The sequence below is a fragment of the Camelus bactrianus genome, chromosome 22 (genome assembly GCF_048773025.1).
Source record: "Camelus bactrianus isolate YW-2024 breed Bactrian camel chromosome 22, ASM4877302v1, whole genome shotgun sequence".
Taxonomy (NCBI): domain Eukaryota; kingdom Metazoa; phylum Chordata; class Mammalia; order Artiodactyla; family Camelidae; genus Camelus; species Camelus bactrianus.
Window position 1 is genome coordinate 25,968,280 of NC_133560.1, and position 20,325 is coordinate 25,988,604.

Consider the following 20,325-nt stretch of genomic DNA (forward strand, 5'->3'; position numbering starts at 1 on the left):
TTATTATTATTATGGCCAGATCAGAATTTCAGACTGAACTCAAGGCCTTTTTGGCTGCCCCTATGGTCTGGGCCTAGGGAAAAGATGGGGCTTACAGGGTATTGATAGAAGTCATGACAGAAAAACTTATACGTGTTTATATATATTATATATATATCTACATAGAAAACTGTACATGTAAAAATAACTGCAAGGTTGTGACTTTTTGAGTAGGATGAATTGAGCCGAAAGCCAAGGTCAGCAACGCCTCTAGTCCTGAGGGAGGCCACACTGACGCTGCCTGATAAATCTTGGGTCTGCAGTAGCACTTGAGGTCACACTGGGTCCCCCAAGCACCTGAGGACTGGAGTCCTAGGAGCAGGCCACATAGTTCGGGGGTGAAGGCTCGGAGGCTGGGACGAGGCTGTTCTCATAAGGGTTGGAGTACAGGCCATTGGATGAGCCCCCCTGAGCTCCCTGGGAGCCCCCCGAGCTGTAGTCAGTTGAGATGCCAGAGTCAGACACCATGAGGTACAGGTACTTGAGGTGGGGTGGGGTGGGGGGCAGCTCAGTGGGCAGTGCCCTTGGGCGCAAGAGCTGGGAGCTGGGATCCAGGATGGTGTACTCAAAGCTGGCAGCCGAGGCCCCCTCTGGCCCAGGCTTCAGGGCCGAAGCGGAGGAGCAAGAGGATGCTTCTGAGGCTTCATCCACAGCTGCTGTGTCCAAACCGCCACCAGGCCGTTGGAGGTCCTCACTGGGCAGGCTCCGGGGCAGCAACCATCTGTCCAGCACCAGGTAGGTGTCTCGGGCATGCTGACTGCCCACAGGTTCCAGGAGGGCCCCCTCTTCATCTGGTCCTGGCTCCCCCACCTGGGTGACCCCCCAGCAGTGCTCAGAGAGGACTTCCAGAGGGGCAGGTGGGTCCTCTGCGAAGGGGGTGCAGGGGCTCCACCACAGACAGCCGTCAGTCTGGTACAGCCACAACTGGGGAGACAGCAGCAGCCTGCTCAGAGACCGGGCCTTCAGCCACAGGAGCAGGGAACCCCCAGGCCCTGAGGGGACAACCGGGCCACCTACCTGGAAGTTACCCTTGTGGGTGGTGAAGAGGCCCTCAAACTCGCTCTCAGGGCTTGGGATGCCAGGCCAGATCTTCTGTTTCAGAGCCCTGGTGAAGCCAAATGAAATGAGTACCTGGGCATGTGTCCTTGCACATTCATCAGTACCCGTCTCAGCACCAGTCACTGGGTGTGGATACTGAGTCCCTCGTGACTGTGGTGGAGGCAGAGGAGTGAATGGGCTGAGGAACAGGGGCTCTGCCAAAGCATCTGCAAAGCCCTACAGAAGGGCAACTGGAACAGAGTTTTGAAGGATGCATAGGAGTTCAAATACACTGCTTTATGTCCCCTCTAAAACTGAATCAGGCTTGCCTAAAAGTCTATTACTTCTCTCTTCACTCCTTTCTATGGTTCCTCAATGTATTCAGAATAAAATCTAAACCCCTCCCCACAGCCTTGCAGAAGACCCTGCATGATCTGACCTGTCACCTCCCTCATTTCATCATTCACCACTTCCCCTCACACACTCTGCTCTAGCCATATAGCTTTTCTTGCAGCTGCTTCAGTGTTCCAAGCTCATTCCGTTCTCAGGGCCTTTGCACTTGCTGTTTCTCCTCCTTGCTTGTCATGTGGCTGCCTCCTTCCAGGCTTCAAGTTTCTGCTATGATGTCACCTCCCAGAGGCTTTCCCTGACTATCCTCTCATGTCCCCATGCCCCATTTGTTTCTGTGATATCACTCATCACAATTTACAATCAAATATCTGCAAGTTCCCTTATGTATATCTGTCTGACTCAACTATGAGATCCACAAGGTCAGGGACATGTCTGGTTTACTCTACACTTTCTCCCCAGTGCCTAGCACATAGTTGGCACTTAATATGTATTTTCCAACCAAGTAGATGAACAGGGCCTTGAAAGACAAGGAGACTGATTGGCAGACATGGTAGGAAGGAAAATCCAGGCAGAAAGAACAGCATATGCCAAGGGTGGGGGTGTGAAACCACATGCTATGTACTTGGAGTTTCAAAAGCCTCAGAATTGCTGGTCATATCATAAAGCGCCTGAGGAGCTTGACAACGGGGCAGGAGGCACTTGGGGTTAAATTGTTCCATTAAGCCCATCTGGTTGATTTTACAGAAGTTGATGAAATTGGGAAAAGGAATCCAAGAATCCAAGAAGAGATTCTTGGATTCCCAAGGAATCCAGGAAGGGGCAGTCACTGAGGTAGGAGGAAAACCAGGTGAAATTATGCCCAAGAGTGGAGGATTTTAACTAAGAGTCTGGGTCTGACCTGGCTTGCATCCTAGCCCTGCCACTGACTCCTCATCGTGTGACCTTGAGCAAGTGCCTGCCCCTTTCTGCCTAGTTTCCACACGGAAAGGGGAACGTTGGTGAGGAGTCCAAGACAGGTGCCTGAATGGGGCGCTCACCGGCGGTGGGAGAGCAGGGCGAGCACGGCCAGCAGCAGCAGGATGAGCACGAGGATGAGGGAGAGCGTCAGGATGAGGGGGTCCAAGTCTGGGGAGCAGGGAAGAGGTCAGGGTGATGAGCTTGCCTCGTGCTCGGTCCAGCCCCTCCTACACCCCTGCCTGGGGTCTCACCACTAGCGGTCAGCAGCGACGCAGGTTCAGACCAGGCGCTCCAGAAGCCACCGAAGCTCGGCTCGGCCATACGCGCGCGTACCATGAACGTGTAGCGCGTTCCGCCGCGCAGGTTGCTCAGCACGCATTCAGTGCGGCCATCGAGGATCTCCACCTGGGAGCGAGGCCGGAGTAAGAGGCGTGGTAGGCAAAGAAGGGTACGTGGTGGGTGGGCCCTGAGGGACGGAACCAGTCAGAAAGAAAGAATCTAGCCGAAGCATGGGGAGGCGGGTAATAAAAGCAGGAAGTAGAGCCCGGGAAGGCTCAGTGCCAATCAGGACGGGGCCCCAGGTAGCTGGGGGCGGACTCGGGCTATTTGCCGGGCCAGAGTACACAGGGGGCGGGGCTCTGGAGAGGTCTAGGGTTTGGGACAAGGGGATGAGACTGAGTCCAGGTGGACTGGGGAAGGGGTACATTGGGAAAGGGGACAAGTCGGTGGACGTGGAGCTGCCTCGGCGGCACGTGGAAGGGCGAGGCCATGGGAGTGGGGCTGTGGTGACCGTCTGGTTGGGACTTAGAGGGGCTGTCGACCCGAGCCTTTGGCGATAGGCAGTAGAATTAGGGCCTCACCCTCTGCGAGCCCCCTGCGGCGTTCTCTGCCGAGATGTTCACCTCGTAGCGGATAAGACTCGCCATGGGTGCCCCAGGCGGCGGAAGCCAGCGCAGTACTACGTGGCCGCCCTCATCGGCTCGCCGCGCCAGCAGTTCAGCGGGAGGGTCTAGGAGCACTGCGGAGAGGGGTTACTCAGGTAGGCGGAGACTGGGACCCCCTTTCGATCACTCCTCCATTCTCAACGCACTTACCCACTTCGTTGATGTGGATAATACGGTGATAGCGTGGAGCTCCCGAGGAGGCAGCAATGACGCGCAGCTCTAGGGGCACGAAGCTCGACGTATCGGCTGTAGGCAGCGAGCACCAGAAACGCACCAAACCGCGGGCCGTGGACGCCTGATGCAAGCGGCACGGCTTCCACGGCTCACCCCTGTTAGCCGAGGAACCAGCGAGGGATGGGATCAAGATGGGTGGTATTGCCCAGGACCGAGGATGCGTTCTGGACACTACAACCAGGGGGCATCGCAGCCCCTACATAGGCGATCCCTTAGTCCTGATTTGTAGCAGTAATGTCCCAGCCCTGAAGTTTGAAGTCGGGCTCCACCAGTAATCACGGGAGTGTTCCAGCCCGGGCCACTAGTGGGCGTGTCTGCCCTGACCCCGCAGGATTCCCACTAGGAACCAGCAGCGGAGGTGCGATCCTGCCCCTAGCACCAGGAGATGTCCCAAAGTGCAGGCTCTGGGGAGCTCTGCCCGGCCCGCTCGCCCTCTCCACCCTTGGGGCGCTCCACCTGCCCCGTCGGACTCACTCCAGTTGGTAGGAGAAATTGTAGTCAGCCGGACCGACCCCGGCTCTTGCCGACTCCTCCCAGAAACACACCAAGTCCTCTAACCGCTCCGTGAAGCACAGAAGCTCTTCGGGCCCGCGGGCTGCCAGTAGGGCCGCTAGGGGTGAGGGCCAGGGGAAGGGGGCGGTCAGGGGACCCGGGCCCGGTTCTCGGGCAACATCATCCTCCCGTCTCCTGCCGCCTGTGCGAACCGATAAGAAAAAAAGCCCCGCCCCGCTCTCTACCCAGGCGGTACTCTTCGAAGGGTAGGGTGAAGTGTTGCCCCCCGAACTCCCAAGTTCAGGCTGCGTGTCTCACTGTCCCGCCCCGCACCCCGCTCCTGCCCACCCCGAGACGGGCTGAGCTGAGAGCAACATTCAAGGCCTCCGCGTCCCACTGCCGGCCCCGCCCCAGCCCTGGACAGGCGTACGAGTGAGTGTGTGCAGGAGGAGGGGCCCCCTATCGGCCCCGGCAGGCTCCCGGCCTCCCGATAGCGCCAACCGTGCCCCCCGCCACCCTCCCTCAACCCGGCGGACCCATGGATCTGGCGCCCGCACACAACCATGTTTACAGTCTCCTGAGTCCTGGCCCCTCTACACGGACCCGGGTTTATTTTCCTTCCCCCACTGTAGGGTCGGCCAGGTATCCTCCCCTCAAGGACTCTAGACTGCAGGGCCTGGACTCAGCACCACCCCTGCCCCATTTAGGGTTTAGCATGTCCCAGGCTCCCTGAAAAGATAAAAGAGGACTCATGTCCGTCTCTAGCTTCTCCCCCAGAACCCAGTCTGAGAATATAGACCCCAGTCTCCCATGTCAGGTGCCAGTCTAGGGGTTCAGACACCAGCTTCGCTCCCAGGACAGACTGGAGGTTCAGAACCTGTCATGCCCCCCAGGACCCAGTGCGGGGGGGGTGTCCACATTCAGCTCCATCCTTACCTTTGCTTTCAAATTTGGGATCCTGTGGGTTGGGTGGGGGAGCCCAGGCGGCCCCAGCGAGCAGGAGGCAGAGTGAGCCAACTCCAGGACAGAGGGACGCCCTGAGGTGATCCATGATGCAGCCCCTGCCACGGGGGTGGGGTGGGGGTGGGGGCACAGGACTCCTGCCCCACCTTCTTCCACCCCTGGCACAGTCCACAGCTGGGTCAGCAGCTGCCTCCGCCGGACACAGCTGACCAGGCCCTTCCCGGCCAGGCGCCTCCAAGTGGAAGCTCCTCCGAGGGGGTGGGACCAGCAGGCAGCCTGGGCTGAGATAAGAGGGAGGCAGCCGCCCAGCCTGGCTAGAGGGCTGGGGCCCTCCAGGGTTCTGAAGCCCCTTGGGGGGAAGGGGGCAGGAACAGCTCTGTTTTCTGCTGCAGACACAGTTTCTTGCTGTGTGACCCTAGACAGGTGACTTATCTTATCTGAACTTCAGCTTTCTCATCTGTAAAACCTGGCTTGGCACATAGCAAACATTCCAAAAATGTAAGGTACTGATATTATCATACTGATCAACATCTCTTCCCAGTCTGTGTAGGAAAATAATACTTCTAATAGTGAGTGGCAGTTGAGTGTGAAATGCCAGGCAGTGTTGCCAGATGGTGTGTGTGAATGAGCCTGTATTTGTTTGGTTTCTTTCAGTTTTTTTTTTTTTAATGGAGGTACTGGAGATTGAACCCAGGACCTCGTGCATGCGCTCTACCACTGAGCTATACCCACCCCAAATATTTTATTTAGTTTGTGGGTTTTTTGGGGTGGAGGTAATTAGGTTTATTTATTTAGTTGTTTTAACAGAGGTTCTGAGGATTGAACCCAGGACCTCGTGCATGCTAAACATGTACTCTAACCACTGAGCATATCCTCCCCCCGAGCCTGTATTTGTAAAATTACACATATTCTGGAGTGTGAGATTTCATTTGTGATTTTTTGGAAAAAGTTGTTGTTGTTATTGTTGTTTACTGCTTACATTTGTATACTCAGGATTTTATTTTACAAAGAGTGTGCAGTTCTTTTGATAATCTGGAAAGTATAAAGCAAGCCATAAAAGCTTTTTGCTTGGGCTGAGCTTAAACTGGGGGGATAGAGGTACATGCCTCGGGGACCGATGAATACCTACCTCACTGCTTCAGACTGCCAATCAGAGAGCACCATTCCCTGGAGCACAGTGATTGGTTCAGGGTGGGCATGTGACCCAAATTGATTCCGTGAGTTTCCATCCTGGGACTTTCCCTGGAGTTACTAGGAAAAGGGATGCCATTTTCTGTTGGGTAATGAGGCAGGTAGATGGCATAGCCAGAGACATCTTGGCCATTAGGAGGGAAGAAATTGCCTGATAATGAAGCTCACATGGGCTTCTGCACTGTCTGTTCCCTCTACCTGGAAGGCTCTTCCTCTAAATATCTGCAGGGCTCACTCCTTGACTTTATTCAGGCCTCTGACTAAATGTCACCTTCTCAGTGACGTTGTCCTTGATAACCTTACTTAAAATAGAAAACCTCTCACCCCACACTCCCCACTGGCCTTTAAACGGCTTATTTATTTATGTATTTTTGCATTCCCTGTACTTATTATATCTAAATTACTTAATTCTCCCTAGTCTCTGTTTTTCATTTATTAAATAGGTATGATAATGACGCCTCCTCCATAGGTCTATTATGAGGATTATGAGATAGATTATGTCAAGTTCTGAGAACACGCCTGGCACATAGTAAGCACTAAGTAAGGATAGCAATTATTTGCTTAGCGTGCTTGAGATCCTGGGTTCAATCCCCAGTACCTCCGTTAAAAACAAACAAACAAACAAACAAACAAACAAACCTGCGTTACCTCCCCCACCCCCTACCCCCCAAAATAGGCATTTATTTCTTGCTTTTGTAACAATCCAAGTAGCAGCAATAAAATATGGCTGCTCCCTGGTCTCAGAGAGCCATGATTCTTCCAGTTTGTGGCTATTATTCAGAGGGTATGAACCACCCAGTCCAAGATGATCCATTCCATGTCTTCATTCTAACCAACAAGAGGCAGAAAAGGGGGAAGGAGAGGACACATCACTTCTCTTTAAGAGGCAGGACCTTGTATTTACCCACATCCTTCCCCTTTACATCTCATTGGCCCAGACTTAGTCATATGACCACATTTTGCTGCAAGGGAGACTGGAAATGTGGTTTTTACTGGGGGTGGTCAGCTAAAAATCAGTGGTTCTATTACTACAGAAGAAGGTGATAGTGTTTGGGGGAAACAATGGACAGTCTCATCATCAGAACAAATCGGAGCCGAGAGATTTTGTTACAAAGTCCTAGTGACATCTTTTGAGTCCCTGGATCCAACTGTGCCTGAAGCTGGACCCATGGAAATTTTCGATTACACAAGCATTAATTTCATTTTTTTTCCCACATACCTCTTTGAATTGGGTTTTTGACAACTTGAAACAGAAAGAACTCTGCTTAATACAGTTAGATATAAAGGCCTTAGCTGATGTCAAGCAGAGTGGGAGTTCATAAGTGGGTATTATTATTGTTGTTACTGTTGTTGTTATGGCTGTTGCAGGGTCCTGCAGCTCACTTCGACTGTGCCTTCTCCACCTGTTTTTCAATCTACTGCAGTACTGCTAGCTCACCCCTCTCCTTTCATCCTCACAGCCCTTATTGACTCATGGGTGATGATCTTATTTGTTTCTGATTCCTGTGGAATTTTGTTTTTTTACTCTTCCATATACATGACAGAAAGGAAGCATTTCACCCCAACAATGTTGGGGGGGTCCTGAATCCTCTATGTGTGACAGAGAACGCCCCCCCCCCCCGGTGTCTAGTCATGTCTCACCCAACCTTTTTCTTAGGGCTTTTAGTTTTTCTTTTCTTTTCTTAAATTTTTTTATCCTGATGAACAGTGAACATGGTGTACAGGCGCAGAACAAACAAGACTGACTTCTGTTTCATAACTTTGGTCACTGTTTTCATCCACTTCTGTCACTTCTGATGTGTCTCCAACAGTTACAAGATTTCTCTGGGGAAGGGTCTGACCCCTGACCGCCTACCCCTGTCTATGTCTATGGGCTGAAGCTCTGCAGTTACCCCATGGGCTGATGTCTTTGGAACAGAGATCCAGTGCCAAGAGGGTCAGAGGGATGGGGTCCGATAAAGTCGGGGGGTGGTTTACAGGGTGCAGAGAGAGCACAATGGCCTATACTGGAGAATAGGAGCTTTCCAGAGAGGAGCCCCCTCCCCTGCCCCCTGATGATGGAAGCCAGGTCCCTTGCTGCCCATGGGCCCATTTCCTGGAGGGAGGGGAGGGCCACCTCAGGTCGGGGAGTTTGAGGTTGTATGCTGGGTCCTCCCCTTTCGCCGCAGCACGAAGTCTCCCGGAGCGGCTGGGCTCATGGCGTAGAAGACATTGGCATTGTCAGGAATTGGGAGCTCTGGCCAGGCATGGAGAGGATGGTGAAAGGCCCACACAGCCCCACACTTCCCCGCAAAGGACTTACATAAACTTCCACCATTCACTCTGGAGACTGAACCACCTTGGGTCCCTCCAGCCAGTGCTCAGCCAACCTCATCCTCCTCTCACTGGGAAACTGGACAGCTTCCCATTCGAAGCCTGTACAACTTCTTTGACTTGGAACCTGGGCAACCTCCTGCTATTTCCCTCAGGGTCTAGACAACCTGCACTGCGAGCTTAAGCAAACTCAGGCCACCCATCCCAGTCAACTTCCTTCTCACCCCACCCTTTCTCCCTGCAGCCAGTTCCCAGCAAAGTTCATGCCACCCTCAGTCTTTCACTCCAGAGGGCTGAGCCTGAACAACCTCATAATTCTACAGATTTAAGCCCAGACAACCTTCTACCCTCCCTCTTCCATTTGACCCTGGACAATCTCATTTTCCCATAAATCCTAGGAAGACATTTTTAGTGCCCGCTTCCCTCACACTGAACCAGGACAACCCTCTGACCCCGCATACCAATATTTTTCTTCCTCTAATCCTGGAGCCTGCTTCATCTGATCCCTACTCTGTGCCCAGAACCACCCTGGTCAGTCTGCCGCCCTCCCAGATGCCCCCTAGCCCGGGCTCTAAGCTGTCCCTGCTCACCCCTGTCCCCAGGAAGGACTTGGAATAGCTGGTAGTCACGGGCCCAAGACTGGGCCACATTGTGCTTTTCCAAGGCTCGCTGTACCACGATGGGGGCCTTGTCCTGACTAGTGAGCTGGGAAGAGAGGGTGGGAGGTGAGTTATTATGGCCTAAGCCCCCAGGGCAGGGCTGCCCCCAGTGGGTCCCAGGCCCAGCCTCTCACCAAGATGCTCCGATACAGATTCCCGTGGTCGTTGTCCATGCTGACGCGGATGATGCGGGCTTCTGAGCCCTGCTGCCCCGAGAAGGGGATGTGAAGGCCACTCAAAGGCAAGGCCAGAGACCGGGGGCCTGACAGGTCCGGACTCAGGGGTAGCTGTAGGCAGTGGGGGTGGGGGCTGAGCGGTGAGAGCATGAGGCCCCTCCCTCACTGTATTAAACACACCTTCCCCCACATCCCAAGCCTGGGGACATGAAATCAGGGAACATACAAACACAAGCCCACATCTTTGCCATCCCATTGCATACAGACTTTTATGCCCAAATTCACACATGACCCATGTTCACACACAAACAACTCTGTGTGCCCAGAGAGCAGTGAGTACACACATATGTTCACAATTGTTGTATGTGCACAAGTCCATGTCCACGAACTACCCTGCACATGGTGCCATGGATGTTGTGGGAATTTATGCCCACATCTCCCATCTAGGTATGCTGGAGACACACATATCCTTGCAAAAGTGTGTGATTGCACCCCAGAGGGCCACTGTGGGCAAGTGGAAGCTCTGGTGCAAATTTAAGCATAATGGATGGACAATCCCCCAAGCAGGGCCACGGAGAGGCACAGGGCCTCCCAGATAGACATCCAGGGTGCTTAGACAACTGTGTGTACAGTCTCCTGGGTATATACCTGGCCCCAAAATCCTGTGTATGGACACACACACACACACACACAGCCCTGGGTCCCTGCAGTCCCATATGAACACACAGTCCTGGTACCTTGGTGCTGGGGCCCTGAGGCCCTGGAGAGGCTGGAGGACTGCCAGGAGGAGGGTCCTTGATTCTAGGACTGGATGGGGGGGACGCTGGGGACAGACTGGGGAAGACACAGAATTGAAGGTGGGATGGTTGCCCTGATCTCTGACCCTGCCATTTGCAATCCCTTCACCAAACGGGATGCTCACCTGGAGGTGGAGAATGAGGGGTCCCCGGAACTTCCCCCAGGGGATGAGCCTCTCTCTCGGGACAGCTTCCTGAGAATAGGGACAGGGGTTGAGGCTGAGGCTAGACCCAGTGCCAGGAGCGGCCCCCATTTCTGCCCACATCACCACCCCACCACACACTCCCTGAGACTCACGCACTGAGGCGCTTGGTGAGGCTGATTCGCCGCCGGATGCGTGGGGAGCTAGGACAGGAGGCAGCCGGCGGCTCAATGACACGGGAGATGCGGTAACTGAGGGGTCAAGATCCAGGTGGGGTGGGTGGGTTGGGAAATGAGAATTAGAATCAGTCAGGAGCTGGGTTTTGGGTATATGTTGCAGGGAGCAGCCAGGGACTGGGCAACAAATGTCAAGGTCAGGGTAACAAATGAAATCATTACAGCATCAGGGTCGTTGTCTCAGGGATGCAATGAGATGGCTGGGTTGGCAGGTCACATGGGGATTCACAGAGCGGGACTGAGGAGTCAAATTGGGGCAAGGATAGAATTCAAGGTCAGATAATTACTGGGATTAATGGTTAGGGTCATAGATTCAATAGAATGAAAGGAAACCACTGGGACATTTGGGCTGGGTGGTCTGACCTGGAGCCACAGTCAAATATACGTCAAAGTTAGAGTCAGTTGTTCAGAACTGGGAGTCAATGATTAGACTCAGAGAGTCAGATGGAGGTCATGAGTGTGGTCAAGAGTCAAGTAGGATCAGAGATGTGGAACAGAATGGTTGAGTAGAATGGTCAGCCTCCCATTAAAAGGTTGAAGTTGGAATGTCAGATGGGGTCAGAGTTCGAGATCAGAAGTTGACTGAGGGGATTCAGGGTTCAGGAGGGGGTCTTAGGAGGAGCTGGAGAGGTGCGTGGGGTAGGTGTGATCCAAGGTTGGCCGGTGAGGGGGTCGGGCCAGGCTGTGGGCTGGTCACCTCTGCTCCTCACTGAGCTGGTGCTGAGTGCGCAGGGCAGCCAGGATGGGCAGGCAGGGGTTCAGGCAGTAATTCTGACAGCGCCTCTGCAGCTGCTGGATGCGAGCCAGGATCTCCCACTCCTGAGGGGACAGCCTCTGAGAACCCGCCCCCGCCCTGTTCCCTCTCAGATCCCTCCCCTCATGCCCACCCCAGTGTGCCCACTTACCTTCCTCCTCTTCTCAAAGTTGATGAGATCCCCCTAGGGGCAAACTTTGTCTGAACTGGAGCCTCCAAGGTCAAGGATCAAGGGTCAAGGTCAGGGGCTGGGATGTAGGAAACCTGACTACACTAAGGGGACTAGGGTCAGGAGCACAGGCAGGGTCAAGGGTGTGATGTCAGGAGGCCCACTGGGCTAAGGGTGAGTGGTGCTGGGGTCAGGAGTCAGGGCTCAGGGCTCAAGGCTCAGACCTCCAGCATGTCCGGCAGGGCTGTATCCAGCATAACCAGGTCCGTGAGAAAGGTGCCAAGGTATGGGATGGGGCCTGGGGGCAGCTTCTGTGGGGGCCCCAGAACTCCAGTCACTTCAGCCATCACTGACTCCATCACGCTCCAACCCCTCCCTGAGGATCCCGCTGGTCCCTCGTTCCAAACCACATCACTCACTGAGGGCAGGCTTCCTAGGGGGGCGGCGTCCTCCTCTTGGGACCCCTCGGTGGCCTCCTCCTGTGGGGAGGGGAAGGACTGGGCAGTCCTGGGGTCTCTTTGACCCCTCCCTTGGGGAAGATGCCTCAATCACAAGCAATTGTAAAGGCCATACTCAAGGGAAAGGGAAAAGGGGGAGAGAGCACATAAGCAGCAGGTAGCAGGCCACACCGAGGACGATGACAAGTGGGGCTCATGGATGCCGTGGAATCCTTGCACCTGGCCTGGATGGAACAGGCCCACTGGTGATCCCCAGGAGAAACCCTGAAACTTGCTTTCACAGCATCGCTCTGCCTGGTCATTAGTGACATAAATTGCTGGGCAGCTCTTTTACTGTGTGTCTCCCCATCTGGGGCCTGACTCCCTCCGAGGGTAGGAAGCTTGTCCGTCTGTTCACGGCAGAGACTTCTGGCCAGTGCCCGGCACACAGTAGGTGCTTAATGCAGATTTCCATTCATTCACTTTACAGATACTTACTGAGCACCTGGGCCAGGCACTGTTCTGGGTGCTGGGGAGGCAGCAGTGAACGAAACAGACAGAAACCCTGGCTGCATGGAACAGACATGAGCTAGGGAGAGACGGCAACCACCGAGCTAGCCAGACAATGTAAGGACAGGCAGAGATAAGGACAATGGAGGGGGGCTGGAGGTGCTGCGGGTTCAGGGAGGGCCGCTTGGAGGAGGGAACATGTGAGAAGACACCTGCAGGAGGTGAACATGAAGAATGTTCTGGGCAAAAGGACGGGCTTCATGTGCCATAGATTCTGAATTCTCCCTATGAACCAGCATCTAATTGCAGTTAGAACCTAAATCTTGCCTACAATATGTTAGACTTGTTGGCACACATTTTTTTGTTGCTGTTGTTTTTAGTTTTTGCTTATCAAAGTCAAATCCTTAGCACAAATTTTTCCCCCTTCACTCTGTTCAATCTCTGGCCTTCAGCGACCTTTTCCCTGTAACTTCTGGTATTTGTTGAATGAATAAATAAGGCAGCCACCAAGTGTCAGCTATAATGAGGGCAGCAGAGGCAGCTAAAAACATCAAGCTGCCCACAAACAAGAGGAAGGTCATTCCCGCAGCGTAGGAAAAGGACACTGAATGTTGTGACAATGACAAGAAATGCCCTGCCAGGCCTCAGGTCCCCTTCCTGAGCCCGGAGGCCGAGGGCTCCTCACCCATCCGTACCTGGGAGAGAATCTCTCTGCTGCTGAGGTGGTTGTTCTCATCGGAGAAAATCTGCGAAAGTTTCCTGAAAGTGGATAATGGTTCCCTGGCAGGGGGGACAGGAGATGGGTCAGGGTTGGCAGGGGGGAGAGTCAGAGATGGGAGGGAGTGGGCAAAAGGTCTGGCCCCAGTATCCCTACCCCCAAATCCTTGCTCACCGGCTCAGGGCGCCCCAGCTGCGCTTGAGCCGGTATATGGGGTTAGACTGCAGGGCAGACAGGATGGCTCGCAGGGAGGAAAAATTCCGCAGTTCTCGGCAGCGCTAGAGGGCAGGATGGGGGACGCTGGTCACACCCCAAGGCTAATCCCCACATTTGATCCATCTTTCATCCTGTGACTTGTGACCCTATGTCAGACCCTTACAACTCGCCTCACATCTGAAGAGCTACTCAGATTCAGACTCCTCCTCCAGGGCCCCTCCTCCCCCACCTGCAGCCCCAGAGCTCCTAGAAGCGCTCATAGCTCTCCGAGACCCAGACCTCTCCTCCCAGGAGAGTTCAGGTGTCAACTCTCTTCTTCCTTCCCCTCCCCCCTTGGCCCGCCCCCACTCTCTTTCCTGGGCCCCCGTTTCGACTCTTCCTATCTGCCCTGAGGCTCCTGCCCCACTTCCACCCAGTCTCTTTCAAGGCCCCCGCCTCCTCTTGGCTTTGGCTCCTCCAATCCTATCCCCTCCTCAGTGCCCTCTTCCCCTCCTTATTATTCCTAGACCTGCCCAACGTCCCTCTGCAGTCCCAGCCCCCACACCCCAGCCACCAGCCTTGCCCAACCGCCTCCTAGGCTTTCCTTTAGGCAATTTGGAGCTCCAGCCCTCCCCTTATCCCCAGATCCGGGTCCCCCACCTTTCCGCCCCCGGCCCCTCCCCGAGCCTCGGCCCCGCTCCTACGCCCCGCCCCCAAGCTTCCTCCCACCCTCACCCCTCAACAGGCACCTGGGCGATGCGGATCCACTTCTCCAGCCGCTGTGCCCTCTGCGAGGGGGCCAGACCCGGCGCCCCGAGCACCGAGCCCAGCACGCAGCCGGTCACCGTGTTGAACTGGGTCACAGTGGCGCGTACAGTGGGGGCGGTGCCTGTGGCCCCCGGCCGGTCCCGCTGCGACCACACGGAGCCCAGGCACTCGCAGGGCCGCACGCGCGAGAAGAGTTCCTGGGCCGGGGGATGGGGTGGGTCGGATCTGTGCTCAGCGGGGCTTGCCCCGACCCCTGGCCCTGCGGCGCCCGGACGGATCCTCACCACGTCCATCAGGGTCAGCTGCTCAGCCACCTCGTCTACACTGAAGTCCAGGAGCTCAGGGCCTTCCCGCAGGGGTCCTTCCTCCTCTTCCAAGCAGCCTACCGGGGAGTCTGGGCGGGGAATCTGGGCAGCCCTAGGAGGTCCTGAGGGAGCATTACAGAGGCTTAAAAATCCTGAAGTTTGAATCCAGGACTGGCTGTGTGACCTTGGGCGTCTCTGAGCCTCACTTTTCATATCTGTGGAAGAGCTATCCCTGAGTGTTTTTAAGAAGGTCAGGACAGCAGTAACGTTCATTGAGCACCTTGGGTGGGTTAACTAGGAAATTTAGCACACTAACTCAGAGAGGGAGGTCCTATTATGCACCTTCTACGGGTGGGGAAACTGAGGCAGGAATTTGCCCTAACTCACACCTTCAGTAAATGGCTGGGCAGGGATCTGAAACCAGGTGCTCGGAGGCTAGAAGAAAAAATAGAGATTTTTGACTTTGAACTTGTTTTGAGATAAGATCTGTCTGCCCTTTTCTGGTGGTGAGTGGTAGTGGTATAACTCTGTGGTATAACTTTGTGTTTAAGAGGAAGTTACTGCCATGAAGTCCCAAGTTCAAATCCAAACTTGTCCATCGGCCTGCTGTGAGAATTAAAGCAAGACTTTTAACCTCTCAGTGCCTTAGTTTCTTCACCTGGAGTCTCTCTCTCTCTTTTTTTCCAAATGAGATCACACATACCAGACTTATATAAATACTATAAGTACTCACTAAATATGGTTTTTTCGAGGTGGGTTTCAATAGTGGCTCCCTCTAGGGGACATTTGGGGAAATGGAATGTTGCCACAAAGGGAGCCTGACATGCACAGTGAAGCATTGTGCCATCCAGCCTCTAGATGTCCCTCCAAGATATTTGCGTCCTTGAAAAGTCTGTTTACAATAATGTGCATCTAGAACCCAACTAGCTTGTTCATAAACACTAATTATTTTGGCTCCAGGAATGCAAGGTCCGTGAAAGTCTGGACTTTGTTCTGTTTGGAAATTGCAAGTGCTGTTCACCATTTTGGAAATCGATGTTACCAACATCTATGTTCTTGTGTCTGTGTCGTCAGTGTCACCAGTGCACTCCCCTGCATTAGTCTGTGGCTGTCACATTCACCATGATGCTATGGCAGACAAACTGAACAACTTCAAGTCTCCTAGTGAGGCATGTCCAAGTATTGACACACCGACTAGTACAAGTTATTGTTGTATAAACTGTTTTTGTTTTACTTCTCCTTCCTACTACATTTCCACTGTCATATTATTATTTTAAAATGATCTGTGTGAGTCTGCTTAATTATCTTTCATTTCAAATTGGGACAGATGGCATTGCAAAATATTGGTTAGAAAAAGTGGGCATTGGGGGGAAAATTGCATCTAAATCTAATCAAACCTTTAGATCTTACAGCAAATGTGGGGGATAGAGGAACAGGCTTCATGTCACGATGAGAAAGCAAACAGGTAAATGGAGAAGAATGTAAGAGACTCCTCAGGACAAATGATCCTTTCCCCCCCCCAAATGGCATTAAACAAAAGGCAAAGGAGAACTGTCATAGAATAAAAGAGACCTAAGAAATGAATTCCTTGAATGGATCTTTGGATTTGGAAGAAACAACTATAAAAAAAAAGACAATTTAGGAACAGTGGGGGGAGGGTTTGAATATTTTAAGTAATTATTGCTGATTTCCTTGGAAAAGATTGTGGACATGATGGTTATATCTTTTTAAAAGTCCTTGTCAGTTACAGGTGTAAACCAAAGTGTTTATGTATAAGGTGACATAAGTCTGGAATTTGCCTTCAAATCATCCCCCCAAAAAAAATATTTTTCGTCAAACTGATAATTGTTAAATATAAGCAGTGGGTGTTTGAGTACTCTTCATACTATTCTTTCTACTTCTGTACGTGTCTGAAAATTTCCATGGTAAAAATAAAGATGTTAAGTTTCCCAGAGCCTAGCATACAATCAATATTCAATAAATGTTCATTTTTCTCCTCTGACCTCAAGAACTCATAGCTTAGGGCAGCACTTTCAATAGAATTTTCTGCAGCAGTGGAAATATTTTCTGCTTGTGTTTACTAGTGTCAGCACTAGAAATGTGGCTAGTGTGACCAAAGAACTGAATTTTATTTTTATTTAATATTAATTACTTTAAGTTCAATTTCAACAGCCACACAGGGCTAGTGGTTACCCCAGTGGGCAGTGCAGCTCTGATGACTTGGAATCAGTTGGTGAAATATTGAATGCAGAGGAAGAAAGATACTTAGTAACCAGGAGAAAAGGTGCAGGGATAAAATGTATATAAATAACTGAGATTTTTGTTACCAGGAGATAGATGTGGCTACTACTTTGTAAAGCAGGGAGGAATATAGCCACTTTAATCTGAGGATTAAAGAATGGGGATTAAGGATACAGATGCTTGTATGAAAGAGATCAGATCAAACACAGATGGGTGAAAGATGATACTTCATAAGCAGGCTGCAATTATTCAGTCAACAAATCCGTGTTTTTCCTGACCCTGGGGACAGAGCTGGGGACAAGACCGATGGCTGCAATGCAGAATAATAAGGCAGGTAAGAAGACCAAGAGTGGGAGGGGACCCGAGAAGGCATGTCTGAGGAGGTGACAGTTGAACAAAGATCTGAATCATGTATGTGGCTATTTTTCCTTTCCCCCAAAGCTCTCTACAACAGAGGCTGGCAGCCTTTTCTATAAAGGGCCAGATAGTTTGCTGACACCTACCTTACTAGAAAATATCAACATGACTTCTATAGATTTCATTATAAGTGGTAGATTCTGTAAGTAAGAATCCTTGACAACAACAATAATGAAAATAATACTATTTGCCAAGCCCTCATTGTTTATTTGTTTACTTGTTCACTGATTGACTGCCCCAGGGAGCTGGGAGCTCCTGTCCACTGTTTGTGAAATTTGCTATTTTTAATAACATAATTGTTTAAAAAACAAAAAACAGAGCCAGTGGCCAAATATTTGTTGAATGAAGGAAGAGGCCAATGAGGTAAGTACTGTGATCTCCCCCATTTTGCAGATAAGGAAATTGAGGCTCAGAGAGGTGAAGTGACTTATCCAAGGCCACACAGTTAGCAATTGGCAGAAATGGGATTTGAACCCAGGTCTTTGTAGTTCCTAAGGCAAGTAGCATTAGAATGATTTGTAGCCAGCAACACAGGGTATCCTGACCCAGTGATGGATCACCTTTGTACTTTGGATATGTTGGGTGGGGGAGGTGATAGACAAATGCCAATACTTCAGACAATGGGTTATTATGCCCATTTTACAGATGCGGAAACTGAGGCTCCGCCTGGGTTAAGTACCTTGCCCAAGATCTGTAGCTCAGCAAGGGGAGGGGCCCTCTGAGGGAGGGAGTATGCAAGAAAGGCCTGCTCAAGTCATTATCAGTTCCCCAAAATGCTCACCTTCCCAGCTCTGGGGCTGCTCCTCTTCTTTCTGCTCTTGCTCAGCCTCCTCCAGGAAACCTCCCAGCAGCTTTTCTGCCTCCTGGGCCTCAGCCCCCAGTGGGGCTGCCCAGCCCAGAAAGGTGCGGATACTGCCCAAGTCGGAGTGGGCTGGGGGGTCCCGAAAATCCTGAGGGTGGTCCCGCAGCCAGGAGCCCAGCACTGACACCACAGCCCTGGACAGAGGGGCGGGGCCTCAGAGCCTGGCTGGAACCTGCAGACCTCTGGATCCCCTGCACTTCAGGCCTGACCTTTAACCTCTGGGATTCCCCTTCCCCTACCCAGGGGGAGACAAACCTCAGGTTCTTGTTGAAGCTCAGATCTCTTCCCTGTGTCTTCCTGATCTGTACCCTGGAAAGAACCCCCTCATCAGGTGAAAAACAGGGGGCCTGGAGGGGACTTAGTAGGAAGGTTCTTGGGTGGGCGAGTTTCCTGGTTCCAAACCCGAAGGAGTAGAGAGAGTATCCAGGTAAGGGGCTGGGGTGGGAACATGAGGGTCTCCTGTCAGTACTGACCCTGGTGGCAGAGGTGGCGGCGGTGGTGGCAGGAGAAGGCTCAGCACACGGGCAGTGGGCACAAAGGCCCGGTGGGTGGCCAGGAAGGCAGGCACGAAGCCCGGGTCCTGCTCTCGGTCTCCAGACACCAACTCGCGCACCAGCCGCTCCAGCCGGGCGGCCCTCAGCGTGCGCACCTTACTGGTGCGGTAGTGGAGGAAGGTGTGGGCAGCCGGGCTGGGGCTCTGAGGGGCAGTGGGACAGCAATGAGACACAGAAGAGTGGCTCCCAGCACCTCTTTCCAATCGTCCATAGACACACTGCTCTTGCATCAGATCCTGTCCATTTTTCTGAATCCTGCGCCTGGAGTCTTATTCTGCCCCATGCACAATTGACCCCCGGAACCCGCCCTGGACATCCTCATCTGCCCAGGCCCTGCCCTGCCCTCTGCCTCACTTATAAGGCACCCCTCCCCCACCCCTCAGGCAGCTCTCAGGTCTCCAGCCGCGCTCCACTGGCCCGTTCCCGATCCCTATCCTCTGCAACCCCAACCGACTCCACCCCTACCCGCCACCTGGCCGCTTCTAAAGACCACTCCTCCTTCTCCAGCTCCGCCCCACTGAACCCGGCTCACCTAGGCCCTGCGGTTCAGTCCCCAAGTCGTGCTCCGGCAATGCGTAGTCACCTGACCCTGCCTCACACATCCACCCCACTCACCTGGCCGCCTCCAGGCCCTGTTCTATCCTTACCAGGTCGCCACTAACCCCTGCCCTTCAGTCGGGCCGAAGCCCCGCCCCTCCACTCAGCCCCGCCCTCACCTGGTCACCTTCTGCCCCGCCCCATCCTCCAACTCCTGCCTCACCTGGGTGCTCCCAGGCCCTGTCCCCGGACTCAGGCGCTGACTGCGCTGCCGCCGCAAGGAAACAGTGTACACCGCGCCGTCCTCGGTCTCCTCGCCCCAGTCCTGCAGCGGCGCCTGGACGAGGAGGCGGGGTCAGGACGCCGCGGGGACGGGGCCTGGGGTCTGGGCCCCCCTCTCCCGCACAGGCTCAAGCCTGGTCCTTTCCGTTTCACCTCCGCTTCCCAGCCAGAGTCAGCAAGACTCGGGGCAGGGGCTCAGGCTAGGGAAGTTCCCTTGGCGTGTCGGGTATCGTCCTCACTGGTCCTTGAGAAGATGGGGTGGCATTTGGGGATGTCCCAGTGCCCAATCTCACGGAGTCTGTCTCTGGCACCTCCTGCAGACATGCTCAATGGATTGGCACCCCCCCCCCCCAATCCCTAAGAGGAATCAGACACTTCACTGGGTCAGGGGCCCGGAGGCCCGAAGGGTCCGATTTGTGCTGAGAGAGGGTCCACGGGGCGGAAACCTGGAGTTTCTGGACTTAAGGGTGGCCAGGGGTTTGGGGTCCCAGGACCTCGGGTCCCCTTACCAGGGCGAGCTCCTTGCCCGCTGCTCGCTCCATGGTCGGCGCCTGTCCCGCTCCGCGGCGCCGCTGAGTGAGGCGGAAGGACCAGTGGGGCGGGGCGGCGGGGGAGGCGGGCTGCGCGGTGGGGGGGGGCAGAGTGGGGAGGACCCACGGCTCTCGGATGCCCCTGCCGGACCCCAGCGCCCAGCCCAGGCCCCTGGGGAAGAGGCTCTGCACCTGGGAGAAAGGACATCTCTCTCTCCCAGGGGAGGACTCTTTTCAGTGTCCCCAGGTATGGGGGAGCTAGTGTATATAGCTAAGTGTACAGCTACACATCTGGGTCCTCAGGAGGAGGGTCTCCTATCCTCAGAGGAGGAGGCCTGGTCCATGCCAGATGTGGGGCTATCTTTCATTTCTCTGGAGGGGCGGAGAGAGCTCAATCTGTGTCCCCAGCTGATGGGAGTCATCGCTCCCCAGGTCGGAGGGGGCTGAATCTGTAGCCCTGGGTTTGGGGGCAGCCGTCTTTGGGGCGGTGCAGGATCAAGGAGAAGAGAATAC

The 20,325-nt window shown here is 53.7% G+C and overlaps 2 protein-coding genes across 9 annotated transcripts; both read right to left on the bottom strand.

Moving 5' to 3' along the window:
- Window positions 1-126: 126 nt before the first annotated feature.
- On the bottom strand, window positions 127-5,126 carry EPOR (erythropoietin receptor). Its single transcript, XM_010966858.3, has 8 exons — window positions 4,992-5,126; window positions 4,038-4,173; window positions 3,480-3,658; window positions 3,246-3,403; window positions 2,637-2,790; window positions 2,466-2,553; window positions 1,057-1,144; window positions 127-963 (listed from the first exon to the last, which is right to left on the bottom strand). The coding sequence occupies exons 1-8, from the start codon at window positions 5,104-5,106 to the stop codon at window positions 352-354; spliced, it is 1,530 nt and encodes a 509-aa protein (XP_010965160.2). The 5' UTR covers window positions 5,107-5,126; the 3' UTR covers window positions 127-351.
- A 1,009-nt stretch (window positions 5,127-6,135) lies between these two features.
- Window positions 6,136-20,198, bottom strand: RGL3 (ral guanine nucleotide dissociation stimulator like 3). Of its 8 annotated transcripts, XM_045504198.2 has the most exons (20): window positions 19,792-20,198; window positions 19,224-19,337; window positions 18,383-18,606; window positions 18,165-18,218; window positions 17,829-18,043; window positions 14,369-14,511; window positions 14,066-14,281; window positions 13,296-13,399; window positions 13,099-13,183; window positions 11,876-11,935; window positions 11,681-11,767; window positions 11,439-11,471; window positions 11,231-11,352; window positions 10,453-10,548; window positions 10,280-10,348; window positions 10,095-10,191; window positions 9,316-9,468; window positions 9,113-9,227; window positions 8,326-8,445; window positions 6,892-7,037 (listed from the first exon to the last, which is right to left on the bottom strand). In XM_045504198.2, the coding sequence occupies exons 1-19, from the start codon at window positions 19,822-19,824 to the stop codon at window positions 8,327-8,329; spliced, it is 2,139 nt and encodes a 712-aa protein (XP_045360154.2). In that variant the 5' UTR covers window positions 19,825-20,198; the 3' UTR covers window positions 6,892-7,037; window position 8,326. The 8 variants fall into 8 exon arrangements, 7 of the variants coding, with proteins under 7 accessions (XP_045360158.1, XP_045360154.2, XP_045360155.2 ...); XR_006718893.2 differs by lacking the exon at window positions 9,113-9,227 and having other exon boundaries at window positions 6,890-7,037; XM_045504199.2 differs by lacking the exon at window positions 6,892-7,037 and having other exon boundaries at window positions 7,956-8,445; window positions 13,099-13,162.
- Between the last annotated feature and the right edge of the window lie 127 nt (window positions 20,199-20,325).